This window comes from Solanum tuberosum, unplaced genomic scaffold (genome assembly GCF_000226075.1).
Source record: "Solanum tuberosum cultivar DM 1-3 516 R44 unplaced genomic scaffold, SolTub_3.0 scf00096, whole genome shotgun sequence".
Lineage (NCBI taxonomy): Eukaryota > Viridiplantae > Streptophyta > Magnoliopsida > Solanales > Solanaceae > Solanum > Solanum tuberosum.
In genome coordinates, this window is record NW_006239025.1 from 1,332,113 (window position 1) to 1,350,821 (window position 18,709).

The window sequence follows — 18,709 nt, forward strand, 5'->3', positions numbered from 1 at the left end:
TTAGACAGAAACTTTTGTGCCATGTTTAAAGGAGTCACTCTCATAAGTCATAACCAAATCTTAAGACAAACAAGAATAGTATTGAATGATTTCATCATAATACAGGAAGCACATATATATATCTAATTAAAACATGTAACTTTTGTTTTACAGAAATGTTCTGAATAAATGTGGATTAATCAAGCCAACTAGCTAGAACACGAATACTCCACAGATGTTGATCACCATTATTCTGTTAATAATATCCATGTCAAGCCAAATATGATATTACCAATTACAGCAAGAACAGCCTGCAACATGCAACAGTGTTTGATGGAGCCATTAAGCTACGAAGAACATATATCTATCGCGCTATACTAGTTGAGTGCCATTTCATTAACAAAATTCTTAAATGAATCAAATGTGAAAACACACTTGATTTTTCGTTCTCATGCAGTTGAGAACATCACCAGAAAAGAATGAAAGAGATCACTTACAGCAATGGTGCATGCAACGTATCCTGATTTCTCTCGATGATCAATTGATCTGTTGCAAAGCGGGATAAATGCAGCAACATACCAAGGGAAGCCAGCAAGAAAGAAACCAATAATGAACCTTCAAAAAATAAAACCCCAAATCACTTCATTGTATCTTTATATTCATAAGATCAAACTGCAGGATTAAATGTGCCATATATGTATAGAGGGTACTACTGTACTAGTGGTGGAGTCAGTATTTTCACAAGGGGTTCATCATCTATAATATTTATACATAAAAAAGTAATAATTTGCTTGCGCCTTCAGCCTCTTTGTCTTAATTTGTTTTGCTGATGAATGATGGGATTCAAGTTCGATGTTGATAAGTGAGGCTTTTAAGAAAATAGACGAAAAGGAGACACCGAATGCAGAGGAGTTTGTTCAACCCTCATAGTAGCCTTTCACCACTAGATAATTTCGAGCCACATACAATTAGCGTGGAAGTTCAAACTGCACCTAATGCTCCCCTGAAACATGTTATTCAAGAGGGGAATATGAAAGATCAAGAAGAAAAATTGTCCAGCATTACATCTCTCAAAGAGCAAACAGAACATTTCTTTCATTTCTTCGGCTTTTGGTTATTAACGTCATTGACTCCTCTAAAGTGGCAATACATATCTACCTACCCCGGAAACAGATAAAAAACACAACAAAAAAATAAACAGAATGAGTGGAAAAGAGCTCATGACATAGACTAAAAACTAGTGTTACCAAAAATGAATTTTGTTGAGTTTAAGCCTAAACATGTGGAAAATGGACTTGGGACACGATGGCATTAGTCTACGAGTGTAAAGGAAACTAGGGAACTTACAAGAACCAGCCAAGACCAATACCAAAAGGAAGGCGGGGCTCTGTCACAGGTCTCCTCTCATCAACCACATAACCTAAAATACAAAGAAATGAGCCAATAAATTTAAAATTGCAAACAGTTCTATAAAACGAATAACAGTTTATGACCCAAATTTCAGAGCTCAGTGAACATCCAAACAGATCAAATACAATCCCAGAAACAAAACCTCTTTATATGTTGCACTGTAACAGTTCATCAGTAACATTTTTACGAACAGAAGATAACAAAATTAACAGTAACATAGGGAGGCAATTGTACTTAGTTATTCAGAGGCATATATAATGTAGAAACAGCTTCAACCCAACCAGCACTTTCTATGTAAGTGAAAAAATTACTTAAGTTTTAACAAATACTAAAATCTCAACCCATAAATGATAAGGTGCATTGCATATAATGGTGAGAACGTAAATTTTGAACCGATCAAGTTTAGATCCTCGATCCACCATTGTATTTACTAAATATGGAAGACAGAAAACAAATGTAAGCAAAGAATCCACAAACGTGAAGCAGTACACTAAGAGTGTCCCTAATCTTATCCAGTAGAATTCTGAAATTTGCAAGTCATAAAAAATCAATAATCTTGCAACTAAATCTAAGAAAGACAGCTTACTGATTTATATAGTTAATGACATAGTTCAACTGAATGTCACAAAAGACAAGCGTTTCGACACAATTCAATGGGATGTTGCAAAAGACACAACTTTTCAATAATTCAACTGAATGTTGCAAAAGAGACAAGCTTTGCAACATAATTAAAAGGAATGTTGCAAAAGACTATAAACTTTCATCACAATTCTACTGAATGTTGCAAAAGACACAAACTTTTCAACATAATTCAAACTGAATGATACAAAAGACACAAACTTTTTGACATAATTCAACTGAATGTTGAAAAAGACACAAACTGTGTAACACAATTCAACTGAATGTTGTAAAAGACACAAACTTTTCAACACAATATAACTGGATGTTGCAAAAGACTATAAACTTTTCATCACAATTCTACTGAATGTTGCAAAAGACACAAACTTTTCAACATAATTCAAACTGAATGATACAAAAGACACAAACTTTTCGACATAACTCAACTGAATGATGCAAAAGGCACAAACTTTTCAACATAATTCAACTGAATATTGCAAACACAAACTTTTATCATAACTCAACTTAATATTGCAAAAGACAAACTTTTCAACACAATTCAACTAAATATTGCAAAAAGACACAAACTTTTCACCCAAAATCAAATTATTGAATCATTTCAAGAAAATTAATCAATCCAGAATGAATTCTGAGATGAGAACAAAAGGGGTACCTGGAACGGACTGATAGCCACGAGCATAGTATTCAGAAGGTTCAAGTACTGCTCCAGGTGGAGGAACTGGCAGAGGAAAACTGATTACTGGTTGAGGAGGTGGTTGAAAAGATACAAACTTTTCAACACAATATAACTGGATGTTGCAAAAGACACTAAACTTTTCAACAAAATTCTACTGACTGTTGCAAAAGACACAAACTTTTCAACATAATTCAACTGAATGATACAAAAGACACAAAATTATCGACATAACTCAACTGAATGATGCAAAAGGCACAAACTTTTCAACATAATTCAACTGAATATTGCAAAAGATACAAACTTTTACCATAACTCAACTTAATATTGCATAAAACACAAACTTCTCACCATAACTCAACTTAATATTGCAAAAAGACAAACTTTTCAACACAATTCAACTAAATATTGCAAAAAGACACAAACTTTTCACCCAAAATCAAATTATTGAATCATTTCAAGAAAATTAATCAATCCAGAATGAATTCTGAGATGAGAGCAAAAGGGGTACCTGGAACGGACTGATAGCCATGAGCATAGTATTCAGAAGGTTCAAGTACTGCTCCAGGTGGAGGAACTGGCAGAGGAAAATCGATTACTGGTTGAGGAGGTGGTTGAAAAGATACAAACTTTTCAACACAATATAACTGGATGTTGCAAAAGACAATAAACTTTTCAACACAATTCTACTGAATGTTGCAAAAAGACACAAACTTTTCAACATAATTCAACTGAATGATACAAAAGACACAAAATTATCGACATAACTCAACTGAATGATGGAAAAGGCACAAACTTTTCAACATAATTCAACTGTATTTTGCAAAAGACACAAACTTTAACCATAACTCAACTTAATATTGCAGAAAAACTCAAACTTTTCACCATAACTCAACTTAATGTTGCAAAAGACACAAAAAATGAGTTGATCGACCGGTTACCCCCCGTAATTGACCCCTAAGCTTGGGGGAATCGGAAACTATTGTATCTTTTCTAAAATGGCACTCTCCCTTGATTTCCACAATAATGTTTGCTTATGAAACCTTTTTTCACTTGGTTCTGATCTCTTTTCGATTGCATTACAAAGGGGAACAAAAAGAAAAGCCCTAGGATGAGTCATCGAATTTCTTAGCCTAGAGAAAGCTATCAGAAAGCAAGCCAATGAGCTAATGATGACTAGCATTTTCTGGATGTCCCAGAAATAAGGCCTCCAACTCTATGTTATAGCCTTCATACCCTCAATCTGACGGTCCTCATTCTCCCACTTGGCAAGCTGCTACTGTGAACAACAAAGTCAAGGATGATTCCAGAAATCGTCTAGGTTCTTCCTAGGAAGATTCCTTCTTTCTTTTCTGTCCTATTGAGAGGATGATCCCTGGCCATCGCCTGTGGTGTTAGATCAGAAAGGTGACCACATCTAGCTCCGATTTTCAACTAAATATTGCAAAAAGCCGCAAACTTTTCACCCAGAATCAAATAAATTGAATCATTTCAAGAAAATTAATCAATCCAGCTATCCTTAATAAATTCTGAGATGAGAACAAAAGGGGTTACCTGGAACAGACTGATAGACACGAGCATAGTATTCAGAAGGTTCAAGTACTGATCCAGGTGGAGGAACTGGCAGAGGAAAACCGATTACTGGTTGAGGAGGTGGTTGAAAAGTACCATATTCAGTTACTACTGGTGGTGCTGTTGGTAGCCATGGTGGGGGTGGTTGGGTCTCCTCATGGTGGTGATGGTGGTGACCATAATGGTGGTGGTGGTGACCATAATGGTGGCCATGGTGGTGATAATGTCTGTCCTTGCCTTCTTCACTCATAATTGAAATTTGGAGTTTTCAACTAAAAATAGTTGAAATTTTTGTTACACAAGAAGCAAAAGCAAATGACTTTTCTATCTTTAATTTCAATCACAAGATCCCATGGATATTTTGAAACATTTCACTCAGCATTAAATCAAAAATCAGATAAACAAATTAAAACGAAACTAATATAATATTTGCCTCCTCACTTTCTTGTTTGACTAGTTTGCTAAATCATTTGAATCTCTAACAATTATTTCAATAATCAGAATTTTTTTTTTCATTTTGACTAATTATCAGCACCCAAGTGCTGTCTTAGCCCCTAAGATATTTTGCATGCATAGACTGTTTAACAATTACTTTTACTTTGGTTGCAAGTAAATATTTTACTAATTGATATTCATGTAAATAAAAACAACAAGATTTATTAATAGTTTAAAAAATAATTCACATAATTAATGAATTCATCTTAATATTTTTTATATTGAGTTTAAATATGTGTAAAAAATAACTATAATTTTTGAAAATATAAAATCTAAACTCAAAATTACAATGAATTTAGTGTTAAGAATACTTAAGTTTACAAATTTAAATTCTGAATTTATCTCTGGTAATAACAGAAGTCTATGTTTTGAACTATTTTGAAGTGTTTAGTTGGATGTAAGTCACATAATAATCATACAAGAAGAAGGATAAAGTATGAAGATAGTGTTTTGATCATAGTTTTCAGTTGTAAAGTCTATAATACTAATTATAGAATCATAAATAACTGAAATGAAATAAGAGTTGGATATTTTCTAATTTCTATTTCTCATCTTTTATTGGTTCTCTACTCATTTTATAATTATTTAATTTTCATTTAAAAATTTGTCCTTATTTATTTCTCACCTAATTATTGATACTTCGTTGTCAAGACTCATATTCTCTTTCTACAATTATTTCAGTTTTGGCATAGAACATGGGAACACTGGGACCTGTTGTTTTTTGTCCTCCAAAGTCTACTTAACATAGTGCAGCTGCAGTCAATGACAAGCAACAAGGATTGCAAGTAGTACTTCTTCGTCTTTAGTTAGATGTTTCAATTTTGAGTCCTCAAGTTTCCATGGATACAAAATCGACATTAGGAAGCACTTTGCTTCCCCAAATGTGGGACTTCCTGGCACAAATCCGCTAAGGTTGTAATTTTTCTTCTTTTTTATCTGAACAAATTCTCCTTTCATTGTTCTACACAGTATAACACTCAGGCATAAACTTGGATCTGAATTGCTACTATAATTCAGAAAATGCAGCAACTGATAAATTTCACTTTCATTATTCCCATCTCAGCCATCTCAGAAATCAAGTTACATACATATATTCAAGATTCTTATCATCAATTAAAACTACATAGCTTTTTGAAACTATATTGTGGAATATCTTATTCAACTTCTCCAGCTAAACATTATTTCGTTAACTTTCGCTTCAAACGTGTATACCTTGCTTCCCATTTACATTCGTAGTGACCATGAAAGAAGAATTTAGCATGCTTCTGATTTTGTCTCTTGTAATCCACAAACCATGTTAGCTGGAACTGCGACGTCCATCATTTTTGGATATGACAAATTCAAATCTGTTATAGAAGATGCTATCATCAGCAAGCAATGAGAAAATTACAAAGAAAAGAGCAAAGAGGTAGAATGGCTTACTCTGCATGATGTTTTTGAATGTTTCCTGTAAAGAATGTTTCAGAAAAAATATGAGAACTTAAACTAGTTTCAAAGGAGAGCTGAAATGATTGTAGAAAGAGGTCTTCATATGACAGCAAGATTTCTAAATTTGAACAACAAATAAGAAAAATAAAATAACTCTATCGTCAAATGTGCTTTCGTCAATTACTATTCGGCAAACACAAGGAACTTTTTCGTTTCAGAGTTCAACTAAAGTAGGCTGTTGATTTTGCAAGTGTTTCCACTTTTTAACTACATAGACTAAATTTAGCCTAGTCTTGAAACTTGGGTAAAAACTTCTTGCCAGAAAAGTACCTTATCTTTTGATAGGCGTGGATTGTATAGCATTTCCTCTCCCACTGTGCTGACCTGAAAATAAAATATATACACTTGTAAACAAGCAACTGAAATATGCAAATTAATAGTGAACAACTAACGGATGTATCCTTACGGTGAACCCTTTGTAGTCGTGAGCAGGATATAACAATGTGTCTTTAGGCAATGTGAAAATCTGTTCTCACAAAAAGTTGATGAATCAGAAAGAAAAGAAGGAACATTCGGCATCATAGTATGCTGTTTTTTCTCTTTCATGTTAAAAATACGTAACAGTTTTTATGTCCTTGCCTGTGAATGAACTGAATCATACAATTTGTCTGAACTTCCACCCTGTCATAAAGTAAGAAAAGTATTGATATTATAAGGCACAAAATTTTCATATCCCAATATCCACCCCTAAACCCAAACAAATAAAGTCATTCCTTGATAAACAAGAAGAGAAGCAAAATAGGAAAAGCCGATGCATTAAGACTTAATACTGTTCACAAACCTATGACCCAATCCCTGGAAGACTTAAATACTGTTTGGTTAAATAAATTTTACTTTCAGAATGTACAAGGATAATTATTTCAAAGAAGGATAAAAGATAAGAGAGTGTGGACCATAGTCAATTGGAAAGAGAAAATTTGTCACCTGAAATAATTTGTTCTCAATTCAGTATCATGTATGGATGGCATCCAAGATAAGGATGCTACAAGCATGGATTGTAGCTTTCTTTGTCCCACCATCTCAGGTATGGATATTATCAAGACCAAATATGATGCTTTTTTTTTTTTTTTGATAACCGAGAAATCCATCTGTGACCTCCCTTTGGACCAATCACAGCCTTCTAAACTCGGTGGATAATGGGCCCGCCCCTCTACCCTTCTCCACTTAAATACCGGGCTTCGCTTTGCATGGTGTAGGGCTTGAACCTGCGACCTAAGCCACAAATCCTCCACCTTTTGCCACTTGAGCTAGGCCTTGGGAGCATCCAAATATGATGTTTTCAACAATGACATTTGACATTATCCTATCATTTTCTAGTTTAATCTCCTTAGTTAGTTAAAGAATAGTCTTATCTATCTAACCACATTGTTTAGCTAATGTTAGCTAGAAAAGCAATCTTAAGAGTTTACCAGAGAATAAATGAGTTGTATGCATTATCAAACTTTTCCCTTTAGTCAAAGGTCCACTAAAAGTCAGCAAGTTGCATGGCATATTGCATAGAGAGGATATACCTGAAAGTCTGTCCTTCCACATCCACGTATCAAAAGGGCATCGCCAGTAAAGGCCATCCTTGGTTGAGGTTGATTGGATCCATCTCCCGTGACATAGGTAACACATCCAAGTGTATGACCAGGAGTTGCACGAACCTGCAATGGAAGCACTATTACATTAGAAAACGGCTCAAAGATGTAGGTAACTTCCAGCCCACTGTTCCTGCACCACAGCCTAGTTTAGTTGATTTTTCAGGCTCATTCATCTAATACAATTCTATTTGGTTCAATATGACTAGCACGGAAACGGGGAAAAACAATGTTGTAAGTGTTAGAGAGGTAGAAAATGACAGTTATAGAATGGTTTTAAGCTGAGATAAACTAGAAAAAAGTGCAGTTCAAAGAAAGTTTTAAGGAAATGTATTAATCATTTAATTGTGTCATTGACGTCTTTATTGAGATGACATGTCACTAAGCCATACATTTCAGTGACTGAAGACTAAACAGGATTCAACTAATAAGATCATAAATATTTCTCTCAAAGAAATTTGTACGACGAGTTGAAAATTGAAATTGAGCATCTTAATTATTTCAAAGATGAAATTAAATGAAAGTTAAGTAAATTAAATTTGCCATAATGCTCGAATTCCATGTTACCCTAGTGATATTAAACATAGATCTTCTTTTCACAGAACCAAGAATTTAAAGAACTAATGCTTATCAAGAAAACTGACTAACCCAATTAAGGACCTATCAAGTAATTACAAGAAAAAAAATCAAGCTCATTCTACATCTAATTGTGATAACAACTAGGCCCACAATAACGAAGAGCATTCAAACAACCTCATCTTATCTCAAAAGAAAATCACATGTTCTCCATGATTATTGATGACTAGAGCACAATAAGCAAAGGTAAAATGATCCTGAATTTGCAAGTTGTTTAAGAACCGTTAAGCAAAGCCCCATAAATGTTTTTGTAGTACATATAAATGTTCAGACATTTAGAACATGGTGATTTTCCTAACGTTGAACTAACTTTTCCTTGCAAAGGAAATACTATAGAACCGTAATCATTTACATAATTTTCAAGAACCGTTAGGCACAACCCCATAAATGTTTTTGTAGTACATATAAATGTTCAGACATTTGGAACATGGTTCAAACATTTAGAACAAGGTGATTTTCCTAACGTTGAACTAACTTTTCCTTGCAAAGGAAATACTATAGAACCATAATCATCGACATAATTTTCTACCACTAAAGCTATATGGAAAAATCTAAAGTTAAAACACTTCAGACATCTATACCTCCAGGAAAATATCACCAAAGTAGATCTTATCACCAGGTTCAACAAAAAGATCAGCTTTTGCATTGCTTGCTTTTGATATGATTGATTTCACACCAGGGAACTTTGTCTGCGAGATTGAAAATTATAATGAACCTTTATAAAATCAGCTGGAGAAATGGAAAAGCAGTATCAAGCAAATTATCATTTACAAATGAACTAATTAGTTACCAAATTTAAGAAGTTTAAGCCCAACCTTGATCAAGCCAGAGCCAGTGACATGATCAGCATGTACATGTGTGTTTATAGCATATATAAGCTTCAAACCCAGTTCCTTAACAAGTGCAAGATCACGATCCGCTGTTTTGTCCACTGGGTCAATCAGCTGCAGTTGGATTACTTTCATGCATCAACTTTAAATCACAATGTCTAACATAAAGTAATTAGCAGATAATGAGAAGTATTTAAAAATAATTGAACTAAATCAATATTAGTTCCTTCAATCTACAAGACATATGCAACGTTAATTAAAACTTCAACTTTCAGATATTGATGAATAATATAATTATAGACACGATGCAGCATAATGAATTATGTGCTACAGCTTACCTGATGTTCACCCTAAAACATTGAAAAAGACTATAAATAAGCTGCACTAACTTCACTGTCTCCTTGTTTGACTTTTCAATCCATTGTTGTCTGGGATTTAAATTCCACTCCACATGCTCCTAGTTGATCAAGAAAAAAACTATCCAAAAGTATAGTTGCTACGACTGATGTACCATAGTTGAGGTATAATAATGCACGTTTAGTTGGTCATTCCTTTCCTTTACTAGTGTTTCATGGGCTTTGGCTAGTAAGTGCATTGGTATTGAATTAACAGAAAGTATCTTCAAAGACTTATCGATTTGAAAGGGATGGGAATGTAAATTGTTTAGTCTGCTAGCATTGCGCACTTTAATCAATTGAGAAGTTCAAAGCTTTCTTCACAGAAATTCTTTTTTTCTTTTTGGCGGGAATACTGCTCGTCTTCTTTCTCTGTGTCCTTCATGCCGAAAGGCTAAACATCAAATTTATTCTACTAAAACACCTTTAAATGATAAACTTGTGAGATTACAAATCTTGATCTAGTTATCCATAGGAAACAACAACATGCCCAGTGTTAACTGTTATCTCACAAGTAGGGTCTGGGGAGGGTAGGTTGTACGCAGAACTTACCCTACCTTTGTGCGGTAGAGAGGTAGTTATCCATAGGAAACATGATATAAGTTAAAGGCTGAAACTAAAAAGTTAGAGATTTTACCTTAGCATAAGTTCTTTAAATAAGTCCTCTCCTTTCCATTTCCACCTCTATGTATTTCTTTTTCCTTTTTTCTTATAATTAAGAGACTCCATCACCAATAAGAGTTATGTACATCAAACAAACAAAAACTATAGCTGGACAGATGACCCCAACAACAGTTAGCAACTCAATGACCTAACATCATATAAACTTAAACTTAACTATAGACTACAGGTAAAACTTCAGTTTCTCCACCCCTTGTGTACTTGTATAAGAACATTATCACCTATTTTCCATTTACAATACCCCAGTGTCCTTTCACTTCAGAGAAGGACCAAAAAGCTACAAACTTTTTCATACTATTAGTAATTCACTGATGTATTTACTTTACATACTTTGACTTTTGATACGCTTTACTTAAGCCGAGCTTTATCAAAAACAACCCCTCTCTCTACCTTCTTGAAGTAGGGTAATACCGCGTACACACCATCCTCCACAGACCCAAGTTTGGGATTACACTACCAACAAGGGTTGTGGTGGAGTGGCAAGTACTCTTCATTCTTAACCAAGAGGTCTCGGGTACCCCAAATTGTACACACCAAAATCAAATCAAAGTAAAAGAACAAAATATGCAAATAAATTTACCAGAGCGGGCTTTTGGGGGTGCGAAGCATCAGCAAGAAGGTAAGTATAGGTAGATGATTCCTTCTCAAAGAGCTGACGGAAAACAAGTTTAGGGCTATTTTGAGCAGAAGACGACGTCGTAGAATACGAACCCATTTGAGCACACCTGATAGAAGTGTGGGGTTTGAACGATTGAATAAAAGGGGCTTCGAACGGTGATGTGAACAATTGAATACATCGGAATCTCAGCATTCTCTTGTTTTGCTTCCGATTATCTCTATATTTGTTTCCGTATTTTACAAGTATAGAGTGACGTCAATGGAATGCAACTTTCCAATTGGCGATGGTTTTCGCAGTGTACAGTGCCCCTCTCTCTCTCATTGGCCTCCATTGTCAGCAAGCTTAAAGCTTAATCATTGTTTTTTTTTTTCATATTCGAAATTCAGGAGCTTCAACTAAATTTAAATCGCGCTCTACAGAGCCCATCCGGGGTGGCGGCGCTCCCAATAAAGATTTTTTCCATATTCAAGCTCGAACCGACCAGTGTACCACAACCCATGTTGATAGCTTAATCATTGTTAATGAATCTGAAATTCAATTACTTTGGGATGTACGCCTAATTGGGCTAATTCGGATTCGTGTTGGAAAAGCTAAAAATTAATAATATTAATACTAATAATCATATCCGGGGCTCCAATCTGTGCACGGGTGAAAGTGTTTCACTATTTGCCCACTTTAAATTTATGAAATTATAATATAAATTTCATTTTAATATTTATACTAGTATTATTTAAGTTATCATATCATAATTCATATTTATGATTTGTTTTATTCCTAAAAAAATGGTGTTTTATTTCAGGGCCGACTTTTTTACTAACATGTTCTAATCCAAGAAATTGCAAGACATAAAATATCATATAGTATGGCTTTGAACTTTTATCTTGCTTAATTTATATTTTTTTTACATAATCTCAACTTTCAAAAAAATATTGAACAAGTTCTTTATAAATTGTCTTTCGGATATCAATCCTAATTATATATGCGAACTTTCAATAAGTAACGTATCGTATAAATTATAATAATGCAATGTGTTATTTATTGAACAGAAATTTCAATTGCATTAACTAACTTGCTTTTTTATATAAGATATTGATTGTTTAATTATGATCTAATTTAATTATTTTTTTTTAATAATAATTAACTAGTATATACTTTTCAAATGAGCAACACAAGAAATTTTACTTATGAGGTAAAATTTGTAGCCAATTAGAGACTCACTGGGAAATCATATCAAAACAAACAAGCTTAGCAAAGGGTTTGTTTAATTAATTAATTAATTTAAAGAAAAACGATAACGAAGAGACGTAGGTGGAATGGAGACTCAAATCTCCAATCAACTATTTAATTTAATTTACTAAGTACTACGTCAGGAATATATAAATATTGTTACCTACCTGAGTTATGGTGCAATAGTAAGATTGTTTCGTCCTTAATCAGAGGTCAGCCTTGGGTATGAAGAAAATTTTGTTGGGAATATCATCCCCGATTAGGTTCTGTAATGCGCAATCCAAATTTAATCGAGGCTCCAATATGAACTCTAGAGTCCAGACACCAAGTGGGAAAGACAATAAAATTGTTAAAGACAAAAGATTAGGTGGGATGTAAATCTTCAGCAGTTTCCTGCTATTATTATCATCCATTATATATATATATAGATATAAGAAATAAGAAATTACTATTAATTAATACTCCCTCTGTCCCTAATTACTTGTCCACTTTTTGAATTGACACGCCTATTAAGAAATCAATTATTGATATAGTGAGTTTACCATCTTACCCCTATTAATTATGAAGTTGATGAATTAAAAACTTAAGTTTTTCAAGAAATTCTACCTTTTTCAAAGTAATTAATTGAGGGTATAATAGGTAAAAATATTTTGTTCTTTCTTGATTTGTCAAAATAGACAAGTAATTAGGGATAACTAAAAAAGGAAAAGTAGACAAGTAATTAGAGACGGAGGAAGTAATATGTAATAAGATAGTGAAGTTGATGAAATAATCAATTATTAATATCAAATTATCTCACATGATTAGTTTCTACGCCGACAATAGTTTGTCCCACCAGATATTTAATCAAATGATATCAATTTCCTTGGCCTCATCATCATTTGACTGATTCATTTCCAATACATTTTTACTTGGATGGATTTTTTACTTCAGAAATCTTAATTTATTACTCCATAATTTTATATATATCTTAATGACCTGATATTAGGCAAAAATATCCATACATAACACATACTATATATTTATAATATGCATTATAGAAAATTAATTATGTAAGTTAAAAAAAAAAACATTGACTTCCTTTTTCAAATATGGGAGAAGGAACAAAGTGACTTTTGAGCAGAACATGCCCACATAATTACAGGAATTCCATCATGTGCAAACGTGCTTTTTGTCACAAAAAAGATAATACACGATTGAGTTAATTAAATATACGTTTACTAGAATAATGGCCAGACATGCAACATATTCTATATCACATAACTAAAAGTATATCCTTAGTTGACTAATAAAATTATATCTTCAAAATTAATTTAACGTAAATATAAATATTAAATATTATTAAATTAAAAGACACGTTTATATATTATGCGGGTATGTGTACGTATATTACAAGGAACCCCACAATAGCGAAATTTCTGGCAGTCAAAAAGCATGAAAAAACTAGAAAACACCAAAACACAGAGACTTTCCCAACTTGCAACTCTGATCAACTTCTCCCTTCTAACGCTCCAAAAATGAAAATCTTTCGCCGATTTGCTTGACTACTTCGTCATCCTGAAACTTAATTACTCAATTTGAAATCTTAAACCCCATTTGAAAACCCCCAAGTCGTTTTTACGTCAGTTTCAGTACTATAAAAAGTGTACACTTACGCGTAAAATACACTGAATGTCTTCAATACTATTGCAATTAATGGGATTCAAGTTAAATGGAGTTTTAAGTACTTAATCAGAATTTTGGGTTAAGCTTTTAGACTAGTTGCAGTGGGTGTTGGTCATTTTGGGATCAAGAACTGTGTATATAGAGAGAGGAAGAAGCAGTTTTGGTTTTTGGGTTTGGGGGTGGATTAAAATGTCGAGTATAACGGATGCTACAATAATTCATCATGTGGGTATTGTGTTGCTTGCACTATGGTTGCTTAATTCCTTCGATTGTTGCCACCCTTTTGCGTACTTCCTATCGCTTATCTATCTCTATATGGTAAGTTGCTAAAGATTGTGTTTTTACTTCAATTTTGCACTTTTTTATGTGTTGTTTCTTTGCTGAGCTGAGGGATAAGGTTTATGTATAGTCTAGACCGTCAGACGCCACTTGTGAGATTATGCGGGTGTGTTTTTTTTTTTTTTTTTCGTTGACTATCAAGTTTTGATGGTCTTATGCTGGCTTTTTGCTTTAATATTAAGTATTTGATTTGGATTGATTATGTTCTTTAAATTTTGAAGGTTCATGAGCAGTATGTGACAAAGTTAAGGAGAAAGCTACAGTTTGAGGAAAAAAGACAGTCTTGTCAGCGGAGAGTAAGCATTTTGCAGGACTTTTATTGGAACTTAGTAGTTTCATTTCCCCCTTTTTGTCTGTTGAAGTTAATATGATAGATTTGGTAACTTTATTATTTTTGTTGTTGTTAGATTTGACAGGCAAAAGAAAAGATACTGAATTGATTCTCAAAAAATGTTTTTTTATTTGGTGATTCTCAAAGAGAGATGATACTGAGACTGCAAGAAAGCAGAAGAATATTCTAAATTTAGGAACTTTAAGATTTACCAACAGTTTTTCTGATTCTTGCAGTCACTTACAAGCTTTAAATATTGTCTATTTTTCCCTCTGTGTTCCTTTCAGAACAAAATTTTGACTTGAGTCATTCATCACTGAGATTAAGAGCTAGAATAAGCAGCAATTTCCCTGCTGACTCTTGAGTGATTTGGACTTGAGTTACTGCCTTCTTCTTTTTTTGGTTTAAAGTGTTTTTTTATTTTACCAGGTACTTTTAGACTCTGAATCAGTGAGATGGTTAAACTATGCGATTGAAAAGATTTGGCCTCTCTGCATGGAGGAGATTGTTTCACAGAAAATTCTGCTCGCTATCATTCCATGGTTTCTTCAGAAGTACAAACCCTGGACTGCCGTAAGTGGTTCAAAGCATGTGTACCTTCTGCTACTTAATTGCTTTCTTTCTGGATTCTATGCATCACCTTTCATTTAATGCCTCTATTTTCTATATTTTCCCTTTATTTAGTGTTCTCGAATTCTAGCAGTTCTGCTTTCATCAACATTATAGTTGTCATCCTTATGCCATAACCAGCAAATTTTTAACTTTACTCTGAAGAATTAATTTGTTTGCTGAGTTGAGTTATCAAGAGTAATTTCCCCCCCTAATGCATACAGAAAGAAGCTGTAGTTCAGCACCTCTATTTGGGAAGAAGCCCACCTATGTTCACAGAAATGAGGGTTCTTCGTGAATCTACTGGAGATGATCACTTGGTATGTAGTCTTGACTCAAGAATGTTTATATATGTCAACAGTTTGGCTTCTGCCCGCTTGTGCTCTATTTGGTGAGGCTTAAATTTAAATCTATCCGTGCAGGTCCTGGAGTTGGGAATGAATTTTCGTGCTGCCGATGACATGAGTGCAATTCTTGCTGTGAAACTGAGAAAAAGGTTGGGCTTTGGGATGCGGGCGAAGTTGCATCTGTTGGGCATGCATGTTGAGGGAAAGGTGATTCACTAATGGCAATTAATATTGTGAAAATCTTCTTCCGTTGTAAAAATCTGATATTGAAAAGGGAAATGAGGTGAGGGGAGGGGGATTAGTAGTATCAGTTTAACGTTCAGTACTTATAGTTGCAGATTTTGTGAATGTCTTAACTATTAGCATCAAGTCGTTAAATTTTTTAGCACGTCCTCTTTTAGTGAAATATTTATTGATTATCGCTGTAGCCCTTTGGGCCATCTCCCATGCTGTACTCCTTTTCTTTCAAAATTCATAACTCAGTGGCAAGTTTGTGTAGAATTAGGCATTACGCATTCAATACCACAAATATCCCATATTGTGCTCCACAGTTGGTGGGTGCATGAGTGTGCTACATGACACAAATTACCAAGTGGTTTACATTTTCTCCTGATTTCTTGCACATGAAGCACCAAATGAAGTGAGCTACCCTTCTATTCCTAAATTTTCAGCTATAAGAATGTCTTCCCGTGCTGCTAGCCAAGCAAGCTAGCACACTTTTTTTTAGGTATTCTAGGCGCACACATGGCATACGAAGGAATGAGGAAACTCATGACAATCTTAGAGAATTCTATGTTCAGTGTTGATAGTTTAGCTGTTGAATATAGTTATTCTCCTCTCAATTCTTTTGTTCCCCTGTATTATTTGATGACCAAATTTTGATTCCTAAAATAATATGTTTGGAGGTATCGCTGTTCCATGTAGGTCTTGGTTGGGGTAAAGTTCTTAAGGAAGTGGCCGTTTCTTGGTCGTTTGCGGGTCTGCTTTGTGGAGCCTCCTTATTTTCAGATGACTGTGAAGCCAATTTTCACACATGGACTTGATGTAACAGAACTTCCTGGAATTGCTGGATGGATGGTTAGTTCAATGAGTTTCTCAGTTTTTGTCTAACATTGAATTGACATATGTACATTCTTCCTAAGATTTGCTTGTCATCTTTATCAGGATAAACTTCTTGCTGTTGCCTTTGAGCAGACACTTGTTGAGGTGCGGTTCGTTCAGATTTGAGTCCATCTTCTGTTTAATGTTATACCCCTAATATACTTGTGGTAGAAGCATATTTTAGACATTGATGCGCTTAAGAATGGCAACCTAAGTGGCTCGGACTCTTCACTTTTGGTGCCGCACCCTTGTCAATACGATGTGGATGCGGGTGGGATCCGTACCATATTTGATGAACTTATTTTAGGTACTTTGACCAAAATTGATGGAGAAATTCGGGACAAATACAACGATTTTTGAAATCTAAACAAAAGCTAAGGTGATTGAATAAAATGGAGTACCGTGTATATAGAAATTTCTGTGTCATCTTTTCCTTATATCACCTTCTAGAAATCGCCTCTTGATCAATATTTCTCCTCGAAATATCTTTTGAATTTTCCCCATAATGTCTCATAATTTAGACATATAATTCTATTTTTAGATTTTGAATTATTTTTAGCCAAATCCTGCACCTGTCTCCATACTTGGATCCGTACCCCCAAATCTTAAAATTTAGATCATGAAGGATCTGTCTTCTAGATCCGCACCCGAGTCCAAGCAACTTAGATGGCGACGGAAGTTCCAAATAGAAGTTACGCTTCAATGGTTTGAATAGTTTACAATTAGGTATTGTGGTTTCCATGTGCCCAAAAGAAAAGGAGAAAAAGTCCATGAAGAGCTTTTAGACTAAGTTATTCTTAATATCTTGCAGCCCAACATGCTGGTGGTGGATGTTGAGAAGTTTGTGTCACCGCAACCAGGTAATGGTCACCCTAGCTTTCCCCCTTGTCGTTTGGTTTCCAATATAATTGAGTCCAACTCATTGACAGGAAATTTGACTTGAATATCAAACATAAGAGATTATCAATATTCGAGAAACTAAAAGATTTCTCATTTTTTGAATACTTAATACTCTATTATAATTAGTGAATGTTTCAATAGTTGAGATGGAAATTTCACTTTCTGAAAAATCATTATAAATATTGTTGAATTTTTTTTATTTTTTTTTGATGAATTTGATTTCAATCTGTTAAGTTTTATTCACCAAAAAACTGAAAATGGGCTTTGGGCAAGAGACAACCTGGCGAACTGAAACATCTTAGTAGAGGAAAAGAAAGCAAAAGTGATTCCCGTAGTAGCGAGAAAAATGGGAGCAGCCTAAAATCGGTCCATTTTTTGGCGATACGTACAATTTCACTAATATACCGTCCAAGACTAATTATTTTAGACGTCTCTTCACAATAACTGTGATGGAGAAAATACCAATTCAAATTGAATGGATTGAGAAAAGGCTAACAATAAGAGTCATCTGCATGGCACACAACCTTTTCCATCCAAAAGGTGACACCAGTAAATGTTACAGTATTATGCCTTTCTGTGTTGCTTTGTTAAGAGGGTCGCTAAACCTTTTCCCTCACTGAATTTGTAACCTACTTAACCCATTCAGATATCAGGTTAGTTATCTGAATTAAATTAAAGTCAATCATGAAAAAGAAGTTTTAGAAGGCCACTTCCTGTTTGAGTAAGCTGTGAACAGAGGGATGACTTTAGTGGCTTTCAAACATTTTTATTCTACCAATATATGATTCTGTGCTAGTATTGTTGGAAGAAGTCCTGATTCCTGATTCCATGAATGGTAGTGAAGTTAATTTGAATGTATGGAAAGCCTGGAACGTTTCATATGTTTTAAGATCATTATCCACAATGTTGTAAGGTGGTATTAGGCAGTGAGCTAACCGTGTCAGTTATTCATCTTTGAGAACTTGAACTAGCTGATACACAACGTATTATAAATTTTTCTAATATAAGCCATACTGTGTTGGTAGGGGATTGAATTGTATTTGAGGAGATAAGCTGTAAAAGAAGTGTAAGCTGGCGGTCAGTGTTTATTAAAACGTTTAGTGTGTTGTAGTGGGTGTCTCAACCTAATTAATAATTCAAACTACATAAAAGGGTGAACTTTTTGCTACCATTCAACCCCCCCCCCCCCACCC

General features: G+C 34.3%; 3 protein-coding genes across 8 annotated transcripts in view; 1 reads left to right on the plus strand and 2 right to left on the minus strand.

The window, feature by feature from the left end:
* On the minus strand, positions 1-4,803 carry LOC102594333 (60S ribosomal protein L18a-like protein). 6 transcript variants are annotated; one of them, XM_015309170.1, is made up of 6 exons: positions 4,256-4,801; positions 3,213-3,278; positions 2,681-2,767; positions 1,327-1,399; positions 477-594; positions 1-290 (listed from the first exon to the last, which is right to left on the minus strand). In XM_015309170.1, exons 1-6 carry the CDS (start codon positions 4,521-4,523, stop codon positions 228-230), a joined length of 675 nt encoding a protein of 224 aa, XP_015164656.1. In that variant the 5' UTR covers positions 4,524-4,801; the 3' UTR covers positions 1-227. The 6 variants fall into 6 exon arrangements, with proteins under 6 accessions (XP_015164656.1, XP_006348352.1, XP_015164658.1 ...); XM_006348290.2 differs by having other exon boundaries at positions 2,681-2,746; positions 4,256-4,800; XM_015309172.1 differs by having other exon boundaries at positions 2,681-2,816; positions 4,256-4,368.
* A 977-nt stretch (positions 4,804-5,780) lies between these two features.
* Positions 5,781-11,368, minus strand: LOC102595113 (persulfide dioxygenase ETHE1 homolog, mitochondrial). The gene is made up of 9 exons (XM_006348293.2): positions 10,959-11,368; positions 9,288-9,416; positions 9,054-9,161; positions 7,768-7,902; positions 6,836-6,877; positions 6,663-6,722; positions 6,527-6,580; positions 6,191-6,215; positions 5,781-6,114 (listed from the first exon to the last, which is right to left on the minus strand). The coding sequence occupies exons 1-9, from the start codon at positions 11,187-11,189 to the stop codon at positions 6,023-6,025; spliced, it is 876 nt and encodes a 291-aa protein (XP_006348355.1). The 5' UTR covers positions 11,190-11,368; the 3' UTR covers positions 5,781-6,022.
* Positions 11,369-13,618: 2,250 nt separating this feature from the next.
* The window catches only part of LOC102595439 (C2 domain-containing protein At1g53590), an 8,058-nt gene continuing 2,967 nt past the window's right edge, over positions 13,619-18,709 (plus strand). Inside the window, exons 1-8 of the mRNA XM_006348294.2 lie at positions 13,619-14,207; positions 14,450-14,524; positions 14,989-15,132; positions 15,393-15,488; positions 15,591-15,722; positions 16,440-16,592; positions 16,680-16,721; positions 17,428-17,476. Coding sequence (XP_006348356.1) covers positions 14,079-14,207; positions 14,450-14,524; positions 14,989-15,132; positions 15,393-15,488; positions 15,591-15,722; positions 16,440-16,592; positions 16,680-16,721; positions 17,428-17,476 — 820 coding nt within the window. The 5' untranslated portion in view covers positions 13,619-14,078. The remainder of the gene's footprint in view (positions 14,208-14,449; positions 14,525-14,988; positions 15,133-15,392; positions 15,489-15,590; positions 15,723-16,439; positions 16,593-16,679; positions 16,722-17,427; positions 17,477-18,709) is intronic.

Excerpts from the sequence above, each read along its gene's own strand:
- LOC102595113 (XM_006348293.2), bottom strand. The coding sequence starts at position 11,189 with ATGCTGAGATTCCGATGTATTCAATTGTTCACATCACCGTTCGAAGCC. Across the intron at positions 9,162-9,287 it reads CTGGCTCTGGCTTGATCAAG|ACAAAGTTCCCTGGTGTGAA; the intron begins GTTGGGCTTAAA and ends TCAATCTCGCAG. Across the intron at positions 7,903-9,053 it reads TTGGTGATATTTTCCTGGAG|GTTCGTGCAACTCCTGGTCA; the intron begins GTATAGATGTCT and ends CTTCCATTGCAG.
- LOC102594333 (XM_015309170.1), bottom strand. The coding sequence starts at position 4,523 with ATGAGTGAAGAAGGCAAGGACAGACATTATCACCACCATGGCCACCAT. Across the intron at positions 3,279-4,255 it reads TGTCTATCAGTCTGTTCCAG|TTCCTCCACCTGGAGCAGTA; the intron begins GTAACCCCTTTT and ends TTCCTCTGCCAG. Across the intron at positions 2,768-3,212 it reads TGGCTATCAGTCCGTTCCAG|TAATCAGTTTTCCTCTGCCA; the intron begins GTACCCCTTTTG and ends CTCCTCAACCAG.